Here is a 21,066-nt window from a genome sequence, read left to right on the forward strand (position 1 = left end):
CGTTTGGCCCTGGGCACCATCAAGGGACCAATTTCTGCCTTGGCTATTTTCTTTCACTGTCCGTTGGCCACAAATTCTTTGGTTCACACTTTCGTTGGCTCCCCCGGTAAGGTCTCTGTTGCCTCCGTGGGACCTTAATCTGGTACTGTCAGTTCTTCAAAAACCACCTTTTGAAAATATTCGTCAACTTCCTCTGCTCAATTAGACACAGAACACTTAGTGGCCTTCTTGGGGGATATTACTTCTGCATGCAGGGTGTCTGAGTTGGCTGCGTTGTCCTGTCGGTCACCCTACCTGATGGATCACAGCAACAAAGTGGTGTTACGTCCCTGTCAGTCGTTCCTTCCTAAGGTCGTTTCTGGTTTCCACTTGAGTGGAGACATTGTGTTGCCTTCCTTGTGTCCTAAGCATCCTAAAGAGATTGCCTTACATTCTTCGGATGTGGTTCGGGCAATCAGGGTGTACCTGGCGGCGATTGAGGCTTTTTCGGAAATTGGATTCCTTGTTTGTCCTTATGGATGGTTCTCGTAAGGGGCAGACTGCATCCGCTGCAACCATTTCCAGGTGGATCAGGCAGACGGTGGTGCAGGCCTATTCCATTAACCACTTAAGCTCCAGAGGATTTGGCTGCTCAAAGACCAGGGCCTATTTTGCGATTCGGCACTGCGCTACTTTAATCACTTGCCGACTGCGCACAGTATATTTACTGCGGCAGTCAGCTCCTGCCAGGCAGAGTGACGTAGATCTACTTCGCTAGCCTGTCACCGGCTTTTGAGCCAATAGCGGGCGCGCGCCCGCCCCGGCTCGTTCACAGAGGAGTCCGCGAGTGTGACCGGCGGACCCGATGTCCACCTGTCACACTACGATCGTCGGTAGAGCGGGAGAAAGGCGTGCGGCTTATGTAAACAAGCCGCCTGTCATTCTCCCCTGTGTAAAAATGGAGATCAGACGGTTCTACTATGTAGAACCGTTGATCTCTGTTTTTACAATAGGAGACATGTCCCATCACAGTTAGAAACACGCCCCTAGGACACACTTAACCCCTCCCTCTCCAATACAGTTAACCCCTTCCCTGCCAGTGTCATTTTTACAGTAACAGTGCATATGTATAGCACTGATTACTGCAGTAATGTCACTGGTACCCCCAAAAGTGTCAAAAATGTCAGTCAAGGGTCCGATCTGTCCGCCGCAATGTCGCAGTCCCGCAAAAAAAAAAAAAATCGCAGATCGCCGCCATTACTCGTTAAAAAAAAAAAAACACCAAAAATGACAAAAATCTTTCCCTTTGTTAGTAAACGCGATAACTTTTGCGCAAACCAATCAAAATACGCTTTTTGTGAATTTTTTTTACCAAACATATGTAGCATAAAACAAATTGGTCGAAAATGTTAAAAAATTTTGATTTTTACATTTTTTTTGGGGAATTTCATATAAAAAAAGTGAAAAATATTGTTATTTTTGCAAAATTTACGCTCTTTTTTTGTTTATAGCGCATGATCAAAAAATCATTCAGGTGATCAAATACCACCAAAAGAAAGCTCTGTGGGAAAAAAAGGACATGAAATTCGTTTAGGTACAGCATCGCACAACCGTGCAATTGTCCGTTAAAGTCACGCAGTAAAAAAATAGCAAAAAAACCCCTGGTCAGGAAGGGGGTAAAATCTTCCGGGGCTTAAGTGGTTAACGGACAATTGCACGGTCGTGCGACGCTGTGCGATTTTTATTTTTTGCGCTATAAACAAAAAAAAGAGCATCAAATTTGGAAAAAATAAAAATATTTTTCACATTTTTTTTAAATGAAATTCCCCAAAAAAATGTAAAAATCGGCGGACAGCTCGGACCCCTGACTAACATTTTTGACACTTTTGGGGGTAACAGTGACGTTACTACAGTAATCAGTGCTATACATATGCACTGTTACTGTAAAAATGACACTGGCAGGGAAGGGGTTAACTTTATTAGAGATCCAGGGGTTAAGTGTGTCCCTAGGGGCGTGCTTCTAACTGTCAAGGGGCGTGGCTTTTGATGTAACCACAGAGACATATGATCCTACATTTCAGGATCGTATACTCTCTGCTGTTACACCAGGGAGAATGACAGGCGGCTTTGTTTACATTAGCCGTCTGCCTTTCTCCCTCTCCAGCGGGAGATCGCGAGTGGCTGGCGGACATCGGAGCCGCTGGTCACTCGCGCGGGGATGGCCATGAACGAGCGGGGGTGCGCGCTCGCCCCCTCCAGGCTCCTGGGCGAGCAACGTAGTACTACGTTGCTTTGCCCAGGAGGGGCTGACTGCCGCAGTAAATGTACTTGCGGCGGTTGGCAAGCGGTTAAGGGTCAGGTTCCTCCTTTCCTGGTTAAGGCACATTTTACGAGGGCGCTTTGTACCTCCTGGGCCTTCCGTCATCAGGCGTCAGTGGTCCAGGTTTGCAAGGCGGCCACTTGTTCATTTGTGCACACATTCACAAAATTTCACAAGGTGGATGTTTTCGCATCTGCGGATGCTGCTTTTGGCCGCAAGGTTTTGCAGGCTGCTGTTGGAGAGGCTTAAGCCTCTTGAGGGTGTCATTTTTTTTGTCAGATGAGCTCCAATTGTTCTTGGTTGCTTGGTTGAGCTCCTGTGTTACCTGGTTGGCTACAATTAGCCTTTTTGGGAAGTATGTTTATTGCTGTGTTTTTTCCCACCCCTCATGTTGACACTACTTTGCAACGTCCCAGGTATTAAAGAAAATATGGAGCTGTGTTTATCAATGAACGAAAGAGAAAACTGGATTTTTGTCATACCATAAAATCCTTTTCTCTGAGGTTCATTGACAGACACAGCACCCACCCCTCTGTTGAGTTGGGTTATGTATTCTTCTGACACTGCTTGTTACAAAACTGAAGTCCTATAGCAGGAAGTGGGAGTATACCCCCTAGGACTGCCCTATAGGCATAGTCAATTATTTTCCACCTAGTGTCCTACTCCTGTAGGAGGCAGCATAACCCATGGGTCAAAGATAAGGAGTCGTGTCCGTCAATGAACATCAGAGAAAAGGATTTTACGGTAAGACAAAACACTCAGTCTGTTTTAAGTTAAGCACAATGCAAAGAGGACTTATCAAAAATGGTTTTCACATACCGGCACCTTGTCGCAGTAAGTCAGCTGCTGTGCTCATGTTAGTGGGAACTACGACATCAGAAGTGTGTTCAGCCAGATCTGTACATGGGATAGATTAGAAGATAATCGATTAAATGTAAATTAGTGAAAGTCACATGTTAAAATGATCAATAGACCTGTAGGTAAAGGCAGCTAATGATATAAGCAAAGATCCACTTTATCCTGTTAAAGTCAGCCTTGGCAAAGAAAGAAAACTTTAGGTTTGTGACTTCACTAACCAGCAGGTATGTTTGGTGTTAAAAGCACAGCCAAGTATGATTGATATATTAAAGCCACTAGGCCCTGTATCTTGGGATCTACTTATTGTTCAGACATGAGATTTTCTCTGAAGGTGATCTTTTAATATGCTTACTTTCATCATATGCTCAGTTTTAGCCATTACTTTATTTATGACCACCCACCTAATATGGAGCAAAACAGACCTGACCTGTCGAAGCAAGGGTGCTTGAATAGTGGCCATTCACTTACCTTTATCAGGAATGCGCAGTCTGCAGGGCAGGGACAGGGGTGTGATCGAATGCTGTGATACCAGCGCTGACAGGCTTCCTATAAAACATAGAGACATGTTTGAGCAAACAGCTGACACACATTAGTAGTTATCAGTTTATACTATTCACATGAGTGTGATGTCCACAGACATGGTAATATTAAGCACCTGTAAAGCATTAACTCATCTAGATAATGTCCATAGACCATACAAAAGAACAGCATTCACCAGGTCCATTGCCCTCACACATTGCCCACAGAGAGCTGTGTGGCTAGAATATGCTCAATATAAATATAAATGGTCATCTCTTCAGGACACTGGCCATGTTGTATGTTCAGTATGTAATAAATAATACTAAGCAATCATCCTTGAATTTTAATATTTTGTCACCATGGCCATACATTCCAACATGCTGGAGATTCTTCATCATTTAAAAACAGTGACACCAAAAGGTTGTATGGTAGTAATTTGTGTCACTATAATAATCCTTTAAACACACAGAAGGTAAAAAAAATTCTACAAAATAAATGTATCTGCCTCTTTACCTTAACCATCTAATCCTACCTTTCCCTTCCCTCCACTCTATGCAAAACTCTTTTCTCTGTTTTCTTTTGGTTTCTAATTAGTACATTCTCTGTTGATAATATATACTTGTAAATTTTGGACAAATTGGAATTACGAGACCATGTAAATGGACATTGCAACCTGGAGATGGGACTTTCTGTACTAAAGTTCTCTTCTATACAGGTGACACTATCTGTCCAGTTTTAGAATACAAGAAGAATATGATTCTAAGCCAATTCTCTGCTATTGTCTATGGTATATGGGTAATTCTGCCTACACATTACTCATTGTACTTCTGTCAAAAATGTAATTAAAAAAAAAATCACTGGAAACAAATATAAATTTATCTGTGCTCTGCTATCAATCAAAAAGCAGAAATGTTGGAACTGTTGTCCTACAGCAGGGGCCAGTTTTTTGTCTATCAGACTTTGGAGGGGCCGGAATGTGGCCAGCGGGAGTGTAAATTTTCCTGGCATCAGTGGGAGTAAAGATCACTACATTTGGTGTTAGAAGGAGGAATAGTGGCCCATTGTTTGTATCATTGGGAGGATTAGTGCCCCATTGTTGGTGTCAGTGGGAGAAATTGTGCCCCATTGTTAAGGTCAGTTGGTAGTTGGTTGGCAGTTGGCAGTTGGTGTCTCATATCAGTGGGAGGAAAAGTTTCCCAAGGGCCAGGTAAAGGCAACCAAAGGGTCGTAACTGGCCCCTGAGCTGCTGATTGGAGACCACTGTCCTAAAGGTAATCCGTCACAAAAGCTACATTGGGCCTGCCCATTATGATTTGCAGATTGTATACTAGTTACAGGACAGTGAGGCTGGACAACTTCACTCTGGGTGGTACTACTGTCCTGTAACTTTTGTGTACAACCCAGGAGTTAGAAAATTGCAGCTTCCATCAAAGGCTTTTCATGTAGGTATTTTGATTGATCATGGTTACCCTTTTAATGGTTGGAAGTCTTTCTGTACATGCTTAGCAGAATTATGGGCATTCCTGCACTTGCTGTTGACCAACATAGCATTTCCACTCCCAATCTCTGGCCTGTGTTCTTCCACCCTCCATACGATCTGTACACAGTTGAGAATATTCATTAACATCACAATGTTTCACTGCTTTCCCCAGGAGGAGTAGCAACTTGCAGGGTCCAGACATGAGAAAACAAAATCATGTCACCCCACGCTCTCAATTTTGTGTTGATTTCTACTAGATTAAGTCAAATTATTTATTTTTTCAATAAGTGAGCCACATCTGCCTTTTTTTTTTAATCATACCCAAATTATGATCACATGTTAACCACTTGCCGACTGCACACAGTATATTTACTGCGGCAGTCAGCCCCGGCCAGGCAGAGTGACGTAGATCTACGTCGCTAGCCTGTCACCGGGTTTTGAGCCAATAGCGGGCGGGCGCACGCCCGCTGAGGCGCGCGCCCGCCTCGGCTCGTTCACAGAGGAGTGCGGGCGTGTGACCGACGGACCCGATGTCCGCCGGTCACACTACGATCCCGTCGGTAGAGCGGGAGAAAGGCGGGCAGCTTATGTAAACAAGCCGCCTGTCATTCTCCCCTGTGTAAAAATGCAGATCAGACGGTTCTACTATGTAGAACCGTTGATCTCTGTTTTTACACTAGGAGACATGTCCCACTACAGTTAGAATCACACCCCTAGGACACACTTAACCCCTCCCTCTCCAATACAGTTAACCCCTTCCCTACCAGTGTCATTTTTGCAGTAACAGTGCATATATATAGCACTGATTACTGCAGTAATGTCACTGGTACCCCCAAAAGTGTCAAAAATGTCAGTCAAGGGTCCGATCTGTCCGCCGCAATGTCGCAGTACCGCAGAAAAAAATCGCAGATCGCCGCCATTACACGTTAAAAAAAAAACCACCAAAAATGACAAAAATCTTTCCCTTTGTTAGTAAATGCGATAACTTTTGCGCAAGCCAATCAAAATACGCTTTTTGCGATTTTTTTTTTTACCAAACATATGTAGCATAAAACAAATTGGCCGAAAATGTTAAAAAATTTAGATTTTTACATTTTTTTGGGGGGAATTTCATATAAAAAAAAGTGAAAAATATTGTTATTTTTGCAAAATTTACGCTCTTTTTTTGTTTATAGCGCATGATCAAAAAATCGCACAGGTGATCAAATACCACCTAAAGAAAGCTCTGTTTGTGGGAAAAAAAGGACGTGATATTTGTTTAGGTACAGCGTCGCACGACCGCGCAATTGTCCGTTAAAGTCACGCAGTAAAAAATCGCAAAAAAACCCTGGTCGGAAAGGGGGTAAAATCTTCCGGGGCTTAAGTGGTTTTAATAAGCTGATATTTTTTTTTTCTGTACTGCTTTGGAACCTTTTAATATGATTTCTTTTCAATTAAACCTTGAGGGAATCAATTGAAAGTGTTTGAAAAACGCATCATTCTTTTTTCATAGATATGATCAAAATGATGAATGATTGGACTGAACGAGCATGGGTGCTGTTAGAGGATGTCACCTGAGACAGAAATCTTAGCGTGCCTCATAGCAGGAAAAGGCCTGAGAATAATATGCTGCATGTTATAAACTGCAGAATATAAGAGCCCCAACTATGGTTTATATCAACCCACGTCTGAGCCACAAACATCCCATTCAGCCACAAAAGCAGGAATGGTGGGAAGGGAGCAGAACAGCCCATGTAGACTCTGCTGAGAAATAAGAGGCCAGGCAAAAACCTCTACAACTCAAAAAATGATAAATGGATGGGTCTGTCTGCACCGCAAGTAACATAACTCATCCATCTATACAGGCAAGCAGGACTGATTAACTGCTGAACAAAAACCTCAATTCCTACACCAAGAACAAAGAAAACATGGCAGCTTATTAAACGGGCCTTCCTATGAAATGCATATTATAACAGATTTGGGTAAATGTTATAATTTTAAATCTAATATACTTTTAAACTGATGTTTATATCTGAACCTAAAGCTCCACCTGCTGGCTGGCTGTGAAAATATAAATATATGTAGGCAGTATTTTACACTTAGCTGCCTAATTAAAAGAAAAGAAACAATGGGGTTGATTTACTAAAACTGGAGTGCAAAATCTGGTGCAGCTGTGCATGGTAGCCAATCAGCTTCTGAGTGCCGGTTCACACTTGTGCGATGCGGGAACGCTGCGAATATGCAGCGTGTTCCCGCATCGCATCCGCACCTCTGGCAGTTCACACTGCCATATGCGATACGCAGGGGGTGTCAATTAAAAGTTAACGACACCCCCAGTTGCGATCGCATATCGCAGTGCGATCTGCAAGTTCGCACAGAATCGGATCGCACTAGTGTGAACCACTGTGCGATCCGATTCTGAGGCGGCTCAAAAAATGCCTCATGTGCGTCTTTTCTGCGGATGCAGTGCGAATTCAGCCATACAAAGTGTATGGCTGAAATTTGCATCACACATGAGATCGCATGTAATTTAGGAGTAGTGCGCTCCGAATTACATGCGATCTCCGCATCCGCACAAGTGTGAACCGGCACCGACTTCAGCTTGTTCAATTGATTGTTGACAAAAAAAAACCTGGAAGATGATTGGTTTCTATGCAGAGCTGCACCCAATTCAACAGTTTCTCCAGTTTAAAAAATGAACCCCTATATGTCCAAATGTTTTTTGTAGACATGTCCATCACATCTAGCTATACGACCAAACGAATGTTGACAACCCACCAAATGACTGAGATGAGATTTTTCCAGTGACGGGTACTGTTAATGCTACAGTATACATTACTAGGACATTTTAGATAACTGTGAATTTCAAACCTTAAAGAGGTTGTAAACTCGTATAAATTTTTTTTTTTTTTTTACACCCTGCAAAAGAAAGACATAATGAGCTAGTATGCATCGCATATTAGCTCATTATGCAATACTTACCTCAGAACGAGCCCCCGCCGTGCCGCTCACTCACCTCTATGACGGGCGACATGTCTAGTCGCCCGTCTTCCGGGATCGCGGCATCCGGCCATCTGATTGGCCGGAGCCGCGGTGACGTCACTCCCGCGCACGCGCGCGGGAGCCGACAGTCACGGCACGGGGCTCTGAAGGAACGGCACGATTGGCCGTTCCTTCAGAGCGCATGCGCCAGTGACGTCACTGGCGACATGTAAGGTAAATATCTCCTAAACGGTACATGTTTAGGAGATATTTACAGTACCTATAGGTAAGCCTTATCATAGGCTTGCCTATAGGTACAAGTTGTAGAGGAGGGTTTACTTCCTCTTTAATACAACAGTTTAGAAAGGCCATTTTCTGTTCCAGCATGACTGTGCCCCACTGCACAAAGACAGGGCTGAACACCTTTGTAATGAATTTGAATGCCAATTGTGAGCCAGGTTTTTTTTTCCTCCAATATTTTGGGTGAACGTGCACAAATTTCCACCAACACACTGCAAAAACTTCTGGAAAGCCTTCCCAGATAGGTGGAAACTGTTACAGCCACAAAGGGGCAGCCAACTCCATATTAATGCCCCTGGTTTTAAAATATATATGTTTGATGGCTAGGTGTCCACAAACTTTTGGCCACATAGTGTATTGTATATCCAAAACTGTCTTACATTTCCTTTAGGCTGGGTTCACACTGATACAGACGTGGCTCACAGCAGGGGTTCCGGTACGTCCCTGTTCACCGATTCAGATGCAAATCAGGTCTGAATTTTTGCCTGAATTTGCACTTGAAACTAAGCCAAAGACGCATAGGACCCTTTTCCAATGCGGAATTCAGCCGCCCCACAACTGTGTGAACCGGCTCCTTTGACATTCTGCTGTCTGTGAATTGGATGCGGAGAAACCAGCATCTAAATCGCATCTGTGTAAACCCAGCCTTAAACAAAAAATGTACCTACTCTACCCTTAATAGGTAAACTATACTGGTCCCCTTCTTCTGCTTGTGCTGTTTCTACCCATGCTGGGTCAGCACCACCAGGTATCTATATAGCACTGACAATTTAGACAGTGTATTCCATACTTTTTGCATTCACATCAGTCCCTGACCTCAAGGATCTTACAATCTAAGGTTATTTATCTCACATGCATACATACACACGCATTAGCGCCAATGAAGAAGCCAGAGTACCTGAGGTAAGCTCAAAGAGCACATAAAAACTCCATGCACATAGTGTCCTGTTTGGGATTTGAACTGAGGAATAGTGATGGGCTTGGGCGTGTTTGGATCGAGCCTGCCAGGAAGCCGGCACTGCATACCACCAATCATAGGCAGTGTGCAGGTCGGGAAATACCTCACTGTGCAGTGATGGCTTCCTGGTGGGCTTGATCCGAACACGTCTGAGCCCATTGCTACTGAGGAACACAGTGCTGCAAGGCAGTAGTGCTAACCACTGTGCTGCTCAATGATGGCTACAGAACACAGATTACGTTTTCTCTGTCATTTTTCCAGTTTTTTATGGTACCATGAAATAGAGAATCTGATTTGCTGTTGTGAACAAAGGCACTTGTTCTTTCTTTGGAAAATGTTTATGCAAACAGCTACCTTGGGCTATTTTTGGCTTACCAAAGTGAGGCTCAATGGGGGAGCCTTTAATTTTCACTCCTTTAGGTCCTGTCTCAATAAGAAAGTGACGAACCAGCTGTTCCAATGGATCTGAGAAGAGAAGGAAGAGAGTTATATGAAGTGAGCCCAAATGATACCAAAAAGGATAAAATACCTGTGAGGGAAATCACCTTTGCATGGCTGAGTTGGCACATTGGGAGGAGGGCTGGACACCTTCAGTGCCAATCCATATGCTCCACGGAAAGAGTTACTATCCCGAATCAGGAAGGAACCTGGCTCTCCACCTCTTAAAAGTGCGATAGCTAAAAGAGAGAGGAAAAGTGATAAACAGAAGATGTAAATGTAAAAGGTACAATTAAAAGCTTTAATGAACATTTCATTAGGCAAAACGATTGTTATATTCAGCCACGTGAGTGTTATATTCTGCTCACCATTGTTAAAACATTAATGTTATAGCTTGAACGTGCAAGGCTAAATGAGGAAGCTAATCTAAAAGAATAATACATACTGAGCCCTGTACTGGGTTGCCGATGTTGAAAGCTGTTTTTATTACAGCAGCCATGAAGTTAGATCCAAACTTTTCAAATTCAACTATAACTTTGAAGGGTAGTTTAAAATCTAACTGGTGGCTGAGCAGATGCTCTCAGTAAGGCCCCTTTCACACTTGTGCGACCTACCCACGAATTTGACTGGACTTGAAGCAATGCCTGTGTAATCTGGGCTATGGACCTCAAAATGCATTAACGTCAGATCAAAGTAGTGCAGGAACTACTTTGAAGTCACTGCAATTTGAAGATATGAACAGTGCTCATTGGAAATCATGGAGTACGACTTGTCATACGACTTTGCAGTTCCAAGTCACATGACAAGTCGCACAAGTGTCAAAGGGGCCTTAAGGGTAGCTGCAAAATATTATCTCTATTAGTGTTATTACAGTGAAGCGACTCATAAGACACAAAACTTGTATACAACGTTACAATGAAATTCTTTTATTTGCTCCCTTTAGATGTGGAAAGTGGAACTAAATTCAACCCTTTAATAGTTACATTCAATGTATGCTGTGATTGATAACTGATGCCTGTGTTCTCAACTAAATATCTAAAGGCTGGTGTCAGAACTGATCATACGTGCAACACCATGGCAACTGTAGATCAAACAGAAGCTAGGATGGCAGCTTAATTTGCTGTAAAAGATAGGAAGGATTGGTTCTGCTTTAAATGTACCATTGAAAGTATTTTGTTATATCTATTTGATAGGTGGAAAAAATACCCCTTGATCCTGCTAGAAATCTCCTTTGCCTATTGCTCTGCTCTTATCAGAACGGTTCGGCCCAAGCATGAGTTGGGCTCGAACATTTGCCTGTTCAGTCATTCCCTGAACAGCAAAATTTGGTGGGTGTTTGCCCCAATGAACACCCTGCAATGTACAGTGCATTCTGTGCCCTGATTGAGCAAAGCTTTGCCCAATCAGTGCGCAGTGTAAGCTTGTTGTTAAGTAGCAGGGCTGGGAAGCCGGCCTGGGCATCCCTAACAACCGATGAGTCATTAGCTGTTAATGGGTTTCCCCGCTGACAGCTGAATAAAAAAAAAAAAAAAGAGTGTCTGTAAAAAAGAAATGGCGTAGGGTTCCCCTCAAAATTTATACCAGCTCCTTATTCAGGCATGCAGTCTGGCAGGTCAGGAGGCGGGGGGGGGGGGTGGGGTTGGTTGGGGCGAGGGTCTCTTCCCGACAATCCTGGGCTGTGGTTGTTGGGGTCTGCGGGCAGGGGGCTTATTGGAATCTGGAAGCTTCCAGATCCCGCCCCCCACGTGAATGGGTATTGGGTACAAAAAAGTGTCAAAAAGTAATAAACACAAGAGGCAGTTTTTGATAAATCCTTTAATAAAAAAAATAAAAAATAGTGTCCCTTGATGTAAATCCATCGTCAATCATGCCGCCCGCTGGACCCGAAAAAAAAAAAAAGACGCTCTCACCTCCTGGGAGGCCTCCTGCTAGAAGCCTGCTCTGCGCTTTGACATTTCTTATATAGGTAAGGGGTGGGGACACCTGGCTACGTCACCTGGTGGCCCTGCGCCTTGTGATGCGGCATGCCCAGAATGCACTATTCCGTGACATCACAAGGGGGCGGACCCCCGGGTGACTCGTTTTTTTTCTTTAGAAATGTCTTTTTTTTTTTTTAAATGTAATTTTTGCTGCAGCATCTTTATGCATCCTACAGGTGCGCCACTTTACAGGCACAATAAGGGGGCCCCCAGGCACTATATTAAAAGTATTTTTTTTATTGTTGCATTTTAAATAAAATTACTCCTCCTAAAAAAGAATTGTTTTAATTTTTTTTTTTTAATTGATACATGTCCCCCAGGGCAGTACCCAGGCCTCCATACCCCTTTTATGGCCAATTACTTGCATATAAGCCTTCAAAATGGGCACTTTTGATTTGATTTTTCCTGTTCGGCTCCCATAGACTTCAATGGGGTTCGCCGTTCAGGTTAGAACATTTCCACTGTGTGAGAGCTCTTCTGCGAACTGAACAGGGGGGTGTTCGACCCATCAGTATTGATTATCATTGTTCCCACCTAACTCTGCAGACTACATAAGATGGGAGGGGTTCCATAGTACAAACAAACTTCCCGTCCCAGGATGGATTTATATTTGTATGGTTATCCCGATTTGTTTTTAATTTTGAATATTGTGACTGTGATCACTATTTTATCATGTTTGAATAAAATGTATTGATCTTATTACACTGTATCGTCACTACCATTGCTACCAACTGCCTCTAAAGTCCCATTGAGGCGAATTCTTATTTTTGTTCCAGGATGACAACAACATTGCCCTTCCATAGATACAGTGCAATGAGTCACCCTTGGATAGGAAGTATGTTACTGGCAGGATCACCAGATACAACTAAAGAAGAAAAAAAGGAAAGGAATGCAGCTAAGGACTGGTATGTTGCAATAAATGACATTATTGTTTTTGGGTTTAGATTACACATTAAGGGCTCTTTCACACGGACGTTCCGTATGTCCGTAAATCACCCCATCCGTTTGCGGGTGATTTACGGACATAATGAATGTCTATGGGATTGCGGATGTCAGCGGATGACCATCCACTGACATCTGATTTTCGTCCTTTCAGTTCTGTTCCGTGTTTTGGAACGGAACAGAACCCTATTTTTGTTCCGTTTAAAAAACGGAACGGATGCAAAATCGAATGTCAGCGGTGTCATCCGCTGACATCCGCAATGCCCTTAGATGCCGCAATGCCGCAAACGGATGGGATGATATGCGGACATACGGAGCGGATGACACAAGTGTCATCCGTGTCCGTGCAAAAAAAATAAAAAAAGCACCGGAGCGGAAGAAAAAAACTGAGCGGCCGTGTGAAAGAGCCCTCACTGACTATTTGTAATTAAGTATATTAGTAACAAAATGCAAGATACATATCTGCAACATCCTATTGTAAAACATTTGTCTGAACCACAATGCAGACCACAAGGAGAACTATACCATTAAAAAGGTTTTATTACCTTGCTCCCTGGATATATTTGGCTTGTACCAAAATTTAGAGGAATCCTGCACAAAGTTGTAAACCAAAGGAACATCCTGCTGTACATCTGAATGTCAGAAAGAGGAATGAAAATGTTTTAGTCCCATCTAGACATTCATATACTAGCTGAAAGCTGTAGGCATTTGTTATTTTACCTTTGGTTGTGGGTGACTTCTCTTCTTGTAGTTGTCTTGGTCTTCCAAGAGTCCCAGATTTGTCCCCTGTAGCTGGAGTATGGCACTTTTCTGGCAATACCGGTGGCTGGCCATTTGGAGGACAGGGGCTCCCAGAATAATAAGCAGTACTGATAGGGAACAATGGGGTTGGAGATGGAGACAGGAGCTCTGTCTGGCTTCCCATTGGAGAAAGTGGTGGGCTGGTAGGGACTTCCCTTTTATGGCTGATGTTGGGTGGGGTGTCAGGAAGGGATATTGTAATACTTTTCTTCAAAGGTAGAACAGAGTTATTTGGCACAGCAGAGGGAGGGGAAGAGTAAATGGTTTCAGTGGGCACACTGTACTGATTGGATGGAGAAGTAGATGTTTCTGTAGCGATAGAAATTGGATTTACTGACACCTGTCCTTGGTTGCTTTCTACGGTCACTGTGGTTGGAGTTACAGGGATCGGAGGGCTGGTCGTTGTTATATTCGATGGGGACTGTGGAATGGATACATATCCTTCTGATGTTGAGGTCAAATGTGGGACTCCAGGCCTGTAAAGTTGAAAACTCATTAGTTCTGGTAAAAATCTTTTGAGCAAATGTTAAAAAATTTTACATTTTTAGCAATCAACAAAAGGGGAAATTGTAAGCATTTTTCTGGGGCATGCTCCTAATGAGACGATGAATGGTGTCCTGGGGTATTTCCTCCCAGATCTAGACCAGGGCATCATTGAGCTCCTGAACAGAATGAGGTGCAACCTGGTGGCGTTAGATGGACCGAAACATAATGTCCCAGAGGTGTTCTTTTGGAATTAAGTCAGGTGAGTGTGGGGACTTTTCAATGGTATCAATTTCTTCATCCTCCAGGAACTGACTGCATACTCTCACCACACGAGGCCGGTCATTGTCGTGCACCAGGAGGTACCCAGGACCCACTTCACCAGCGTAGGATCTGACAATGGGTCCATGGATTTTATCCTGTTACCAAATGGCAGTCAGGGTGCCATTGTCTAGCATGTAGAGATTTGTGCTTCTCTCCATGCATATGCCTCCCCAGATCATTTCTGACCCACCACCAAACCGGTCATGCTGAACGATGTTACAGGCAGCATAACATTATCTATCCACAGCTTCTCAAGACCCTTTCACGTCTGTCACATATACTCAGGGTGAACCTGCTCTCATCTGTGAAAAGCACAGTGCGCCAGTGGCAGACCTGCCAATTCTGGTGTTCAATGGCAAATGCCAATCAAATTCCATGGTGCCGGACAGTGAGCACAGAGCCCAATGGAGGACATTGAGCCCTCAGGCGACTCTCATGAAGCCTGTTTCTGATTGTTTGGTCAGGGACATTAACACCAGTTGCCTGCTGGAGGTCATATTGTAGGGCTCTGGCAGTGCTCATCCTGTTCCTCCTTGCACAAAGGAGCAGGTAGCAGTCCTGCATATGGGTTAAGGACCTTCTACAGCCCTGTCCACCTCTTCTAGAGTAACTGCCTGTCTCCTGGAATCTCTTCCATGCTCTTGAGACTGTGCTGGGAGACAAAACAAATCCTCTGGCAATGGCACGTATTAATGTACGATCCTGGAGGAGTTGTACTGCCTCTGCAACCTCTATAGGGTCCAGGTATAGCCTCATGCTTCCAGTAGTGACACTGACCCTAGCCAAATGCAAAACTAGTGAAAAACAGTCAGAAAAGATGAATAGGGAAAAAAATGTAATTTGCCTCCACCTGTAAAACTATTCCTGTTTTTGAGGTTGTCTCATTGTTGCCCATCCAGTTCCCGTTTTTAATTTCATTAGCACCAAAGCAGCTGAAACTGATTAACAACCCCGTCTGCTACTTAAAGCGGAGTTCCGGCCAAATTTTTTTTTTGTGTACATGCAGCATGAATTACTTACTTTGTGAAGTTCTTGTACAGCGGGGCAATCTGCGGCGTGGGCATCTGAAGCCGCAGTGTCCCTCTTCCTGGATTTTGCGCATGCACAGTGTGTTGTAAGCGAGTCCCAGAATGCTAGAACCTTGTCACTTCCGATGCAGGTGCGCCATCCCACAGCTGGTTCCGCGTCATTGCCGCGTCATTGCGCATGCCCAGAAGCTGTTCTCGATCGATCGTCAGAGAATGACGATCAATGCGACATCGAGCAACTGTGCACAATGTCACTGGCCCTCCCCCTACAGAATACAGGCCACCCCCCCCCCCACAATGTACAGCGGCAATGACGCGGAACCAGCTGTGGGATGATGCGCCTGCACCAGAAGTGACGAGAGACACCGGTGATGCCCATTGACTCCTGGGATTGATGACACTCATCTCCCAGGAGCAAATGCAAAGCAGGAAATTACGTAGGCGTCCGCGGCGCAATAAGGAGTAAGTGAAGTTATTTTTAATTAAAAATAAGGTAAAGGAAAAAAAAATAGCTAAATCGTTTTTAGCATGTGGAAAAGTTATGCATGGTGGGAAGTTTAAAATGTGGCTGGAACTCCGCTTTAACTGACCAGATCAATATCCCAGAAGTTTAATTTACTTGAAGTTATACTCTGATTAAAAAGCTTTCCTTTAATTTTTTGAGTAGTGTATATACAGTGTATATACATATACTATGTTGATATGTTGGGGGTTTCGCTTAAAGTGGTTGTAAAGGCAAAAGGTTTTTTTTTTTATCTTAATGTATTCTATGCATTAGCGAGAATATATCTGGCTATGTGGGCTCTCCCCTCCTCCCCTACTTAGGGTGGGAGTCAAGTCTACTGGGGCCAAATGACCGAGACCGAGGAGCCCTTCTTTACTTTTTCACCCAGATTGGATAAGCTCTTACAGTAGCTTCCACCTAGGGGGGTAAGCGGCCGGATCTCTTCGCTCTTCTTCTTTTCCCTACTTCCTTATTTCCTTTGTGCATCTATCCCTTTGTTGTTATCTTACAACTTTATACACCTCCTTATATATCTATAGGTGATTTATAGAGCGCATGATATGTTTGGATAATGTTCCTCTGTTTGAGATTTGACACCAGTTATTGTATGTTTGTAAAAGTTTGAACAAAATAAACAGAAATTATACAAGAACAGACCTCACCATGGTCGACCAAAGAAGTTGAGTGCACATGCTCAGCTTCATATCCAGAGGTTGTCTTTGGGAAATAGACGTATGAGTGCTGCCAGCATTGCTGCAGAAGTTGAAGGGGTAGGGGTCAGCCTGTCAATGCCACACACTGCATCAAATTGGTCTGCATGACTGTCGTCCCAGAAGGAAGCCTCTTCTAAGAGCCCATTCACACTAGCACGACTTGTGAGGCGACTTGTGTAGCCCCAGGTAGCTTGACATAACAAAAGCAATGTTAATCAATCAGTGCCGTCTTAATTGGCACTACTGAAGTTGCTCCGACTTCAGAAAAGGGTCCTGTACTACTTTGAGGTGACCTGTGTCCCATATACTTCAATGGGAGTCGTCTCCTTATCTTAATTGACACAACTTTTTATCAGACTTTCCAGGAAGAAGAAAGAGATTAGCCAGGCATTCCCCACAGACAAAGTCGCCTGTCTCTTCAAAGTAGTGCACAAGTCTCTTCCAAGTCTCTTCCAAGTCTCTAAACAAGTCTCTTCAAGTCACGGGGCAACTTTCTGGTCGTGGTAGTGTGAACCGGCTCTCAAGATGCTGCACAAGAAAGCCCGCAAACAGTTTGCTGAAGACAAGCAGACTAAGGACATGGATTACTGGAACCATGGCCTGTGGTCTGATGAGACCAAGATAAACTTATTTGGTTCAGATGGTGTCAAGCGTGTGTGGCGGCAACCAGGTGAGGAGTACAAAGACAAGTGTGTCTTGCCTACAGTCAAGCATGGTGGTGGGAGTGTCATGATCTGGGGCTTCATGAGTGCTGCCGGCACTGGGGAGCTACAGTTCATTGAGGGAACCATGAATGCCAATATGTACTGTGACATACTGAAGCAGAGCATGATCCCCTCCCTATGAAGACTGGGCTGCAGGGCAGTATTCCAACATAACGACCCCAAACACATCTCCAAGAGGATCACTGCCTTGCTAAAGAAGCTGAGGGTAAAGGTGATGGACTGGCCACGCATGTCTCCAGACCTAAACCCTATTGAGCATCTGTGGGGCATCCTGAAATGGAAGGTGGAGGAGGGCAAGGTCTCTAACATCCACCAGCTCCGTGATGTCATCATGGAGGAGTGGAACAGGACTCCAGTGGCAACCTGTGAAGGTCTGGTGAACTTCATGTTCAAGAGGGCTTAGGCAGTGCTGGAAAATAATGGTGGCCACATAACATATTCACATTTTGGGCCCAATTTGGACATATTCACTTAGGGGTATACTCACTTTTGTTGCCAGTGGTTTACACATTAATGGCTGTGTGTTGAGTTATTTTTAGAGGACAGCAAATTTTCGCTGTTATACAAGCTGTACACTCACTACTTTACATTGTAGCAAAGTGTAATTTTTTCAGTGTTGTCACATGAAAAGATATAATAAAATATTTACAAAAATGTGAGGGGTGTATTCTCTTTTGTGATATACTATATATATATATATATATTTATATATATATCACAAAGCAGTACCTAGATAAATCAATCATGTTAGCATCTTTGTATTGTTTATTGCCAATAATTGACTGAATCTGTTTAAGACACAACTTAGTAAAACAGAAATGTGCATGTGTGTTTCAAATCCCTGAAAGTTTAGTACAATGTCATTAGGCACAGACTCACCTTTCTGCAGTGCCAGGGCTGGAAGGCTGTGAAGAGGGACTGTGTGTGAGCTCCGGTCCGTTATTTGGTACAGATGATCCCAGGCTGCAGGGGTTTTTAAATGTCTGAAAAGCTGGACTTTGAATATGCACAGTGCTGTGTATCTGGGGGCTCTGTTTGTGAACTGGACTGTGTAGTGTCAGAGTAGATATCTGTGTGTGCACTGTATTGTGTGTCTGTGCACTGCTCTCTGCATGTCCAGTGTGATGCTGGGTGTGATTACCATTGTTGCTCTGCATACTCAGTGCTTCTGTTCTAACAGGGCTGTGTAGATGGACTGAATTCTGCTTGGGGTTACTTGTCTGTGCGCTCTGTGTGCGTGCAACGATGGACATCTGACCTGTGTGGTTATAGGAATTTATAAGCGAAGTGGGTTGTGTATTCTGGCACTGTACAGTCTGGATGGTACTACTATGTGAAGGGGAATGTGAGCTTACAGCCTGTACCTGCACAGCAGCAGAGGCTTTTACTTCACTCTGTGACTGTCCAGGAGAAGGAGGATGGGTGTTAACACTCTGTGTGTGTGCAGCGGTATGTGCTTGCACCCTCTGTTCCTGTGACATCCCACCATTATACACCTGGATGGGAGAGCTATGCATCTTGTCAGAGCTCTGACACTGCACCAAAGAACTTTTATGTTGCACATTGCTATTACCTGGTATAACAGGGCTCTGCGTATTCACCTGACTGTGGAAATGCACATGTGCACGCGTAGGACTATGTGCTTGTACAGAGCTCTGTTTTGCCAAAGCACTGTGCTGCAATGGCTGACCTTGCGGTTGTATTGAATGGTCTGCTTGCAATGGTACCCTCTGTGTGGCTGAAGACGTGGAGCCTGAGCGCACAAGAATGCTGGTTTGGGTCTGCACAGCTGTACTTTGGGTGTGAACATGGTTATGCTGTTTTTGCACTGGTTGACAGTATGTGTTTATAGGAGTACTTGCATGCACGGGGCTCTGAGGATACATAAAGGCATCGTTGTTGTGCCCATTCACTGGACTGTGAGTCTGTGGATTGCTGGTGGGGTGAAGTGGGCTCTGAGCATGTGATGAAGTGTTGGGATGCAGGGGATTCTGTACAGGTGCTATGGGGGAGGAGCTGACGGCAAGTGATGGTCCTGTAGACTTCTGTGTCTGGAGTGTGACGGTATCTCTTTGCACCCCATGGTCAGTGACATCTGCAAGAAGAAGACGAAGTGTTAATACAAGTTGTGCATGTGTTTCCAATTTTAATTCAACAGACATGATACACAGCAGTGGTAGACACTTTAAGGCCCCTTTTACACTTGTACGACTCCAAAGTTGCCCCGCCTTTGGAGTGCAACTTTGGTGCAACTTTGATACAACTTTGGAAGGGTGAAACTTGGATACAACTTTGGCTTTGACCAGTTCTAATGAACAACTGTTGCACACAAGTTGCATTGCATAACATTCAGATATGACTTTCCTGCAACTTCTGAGGGTTAACAATGAAGTCTATGGCCCAAAGTTGCATTAAATTAGAACAAAAGTAGTGCATGGACTACTTTGAAGTTGTTGCAACTTTAAGTTGCGCATATATGAATGGGTATCATTGGAAAAGCTAAGGAACGACATGTCGTGCAACTCTGATGTCCAAAGTTGCATGACAAGTGGCACAAGTGAGAAAGGGGCCTAAGGGATTAGCCCTGAAACAGAATGCTTCATACATTTTGGGTATATTGCACTTTAGTAAAATGAAAAAAGTTGAAAATTATTATTAAAGGGGGTGTAATGCCCTGTCACTGTGGCCCTGTCCCCTGGATACTTCTGATCAGTGGATGGAATATATGCCCAGCAGACCAAATTTTTCTGCAGCTTCTGCAATTACATTATATTACCAAATTATTGGGACGCCTGCGTTTAAATGCACATGAACTTTAATGGCATCCCAGTCTTAGTCTGAAGGGTTCAGTATTAAGTTGGCTCACCCTTTGCAGTTATAACAGCTTCAACTCTTCTGGGAAGGCTGTCCACAAGGTTTAGGAGTGTGTCAATGGGAATTTTTGACCATTCTTCCAGAAGTGCATGTGTGAGGTCGGGCAATGATGTTGGACGAGAAGGCCTGGCTCACAGTCTGCACTGTAATTCATTCCAAAGGTGTTCTATTGGGTTGAGGTCAGGACTGTGCAGGCCAGTCAAGTTCCTCCACTCCAAACTTACTCATCCATGTCTTTATGGACCTTGCTTTGTGCACTGGTCCAAATCATTTGGTGGAAGGGGGATTATGGTGTGGGATTGTTTTTTAGGGGTTGGGCTTGGCCCCTTAGTTCCAGTGAAGGGAACTCTTAGGGCATCAGCAAACCAATACATTTTGGACAATTTTGTGCTCCCAACTTTGTGGGAACAGTTTGGGGATGGCCCCTTCCTGTTCCAACATGACTGCGCACCAGTGCACAAAGCAAGGTCCAAAAAGACATGGCTGGGCGAGTTTGGGGTGGAGGAACTTGACTGGCCTGTCAAGTCCTGACCTCAACCCGACAAAACATCTTTGGGATAAATTAGAGCGGAGACTGTGAGCCAGGCCTTCTCATCCACATTAGTGCCTGACCTCACAAATGTGCTTCTGGAAGAATGGTCAAATTTCCCATAGACACACTCCTAAACCTTGTGGACAGCCTTCCCAGAAGAGTTGAAGCTGTTTTAGCTGCAAAGGGTGGGCAAACTCAATATTGAACCCTACGGACTAAGACTTTGGTAATATAGTGTATATCTGATTGAACAGCCTTGCTTGTGGAACGATGCTTGAATTCATGGATTTATCTGGAGCTTCTATTTTCAAACACTGGTACTAAAATTGCTGCAGCAATGCTTTACC

General features: G+C 44.0%; 1 protein-coding gene across 1 annotated transcript in view; it reads right to left on the reverse strand.

The window, feature by feature from the left end:
* The window catches only part of TNS2 (tensin 2), a 323,653-nt gene that overhangs the window by 16,322 nt on the left and 286,265 nt on the right, over positions 1 to 21,066 (reverse strand). The window contains exons 19-25 of the mRNA XM_082248162.1: positions 18,193 to 19,408; positions 13,455 to 14,011; positions 13,280 to 13,366; positions 9,921 to 10,052; positions 9,751 to 9,840; positions 3,626 to 3,703; positions 3,119 to 3,196 (exon numbers count right to left, since the gene is read on the reverse strand). Coding sequence (XP_082104288.1) covers positions 3,119 to 3,196; positions 3,626 to 3,703; positions 9,751 to 9,840; positions 9,921 to 10,052; positions 13,280 to 13,366; positions 13,455 to 14,011; positions 18,193 to 19,408 — 2,238 coding nt within the window. The remainder of the gene's footprint in view (positions 1 to 3,118; positions 3,197 to 3,625; positions 3,704 to 9,750; positions 9,841 to 9,920; positions 10,053 to 13,279; positions 13,367 to 13,454; positions 14,012 to 18,192; positions 19,409 to 21,066) is intronic.

The sequence above is a fragment of the Pelophylax lessonae genome (genome assembly GCF_965119305.1).
Source record: "Pelophylax lessonae genome assembly, chromosome: 2".
NCBI classification, from domain to species: Eukaryota; Metazoa; Chordata; class Amphibia; order Anura; family Ranidae; genus Pelophylax; species Pelophylax lessonae.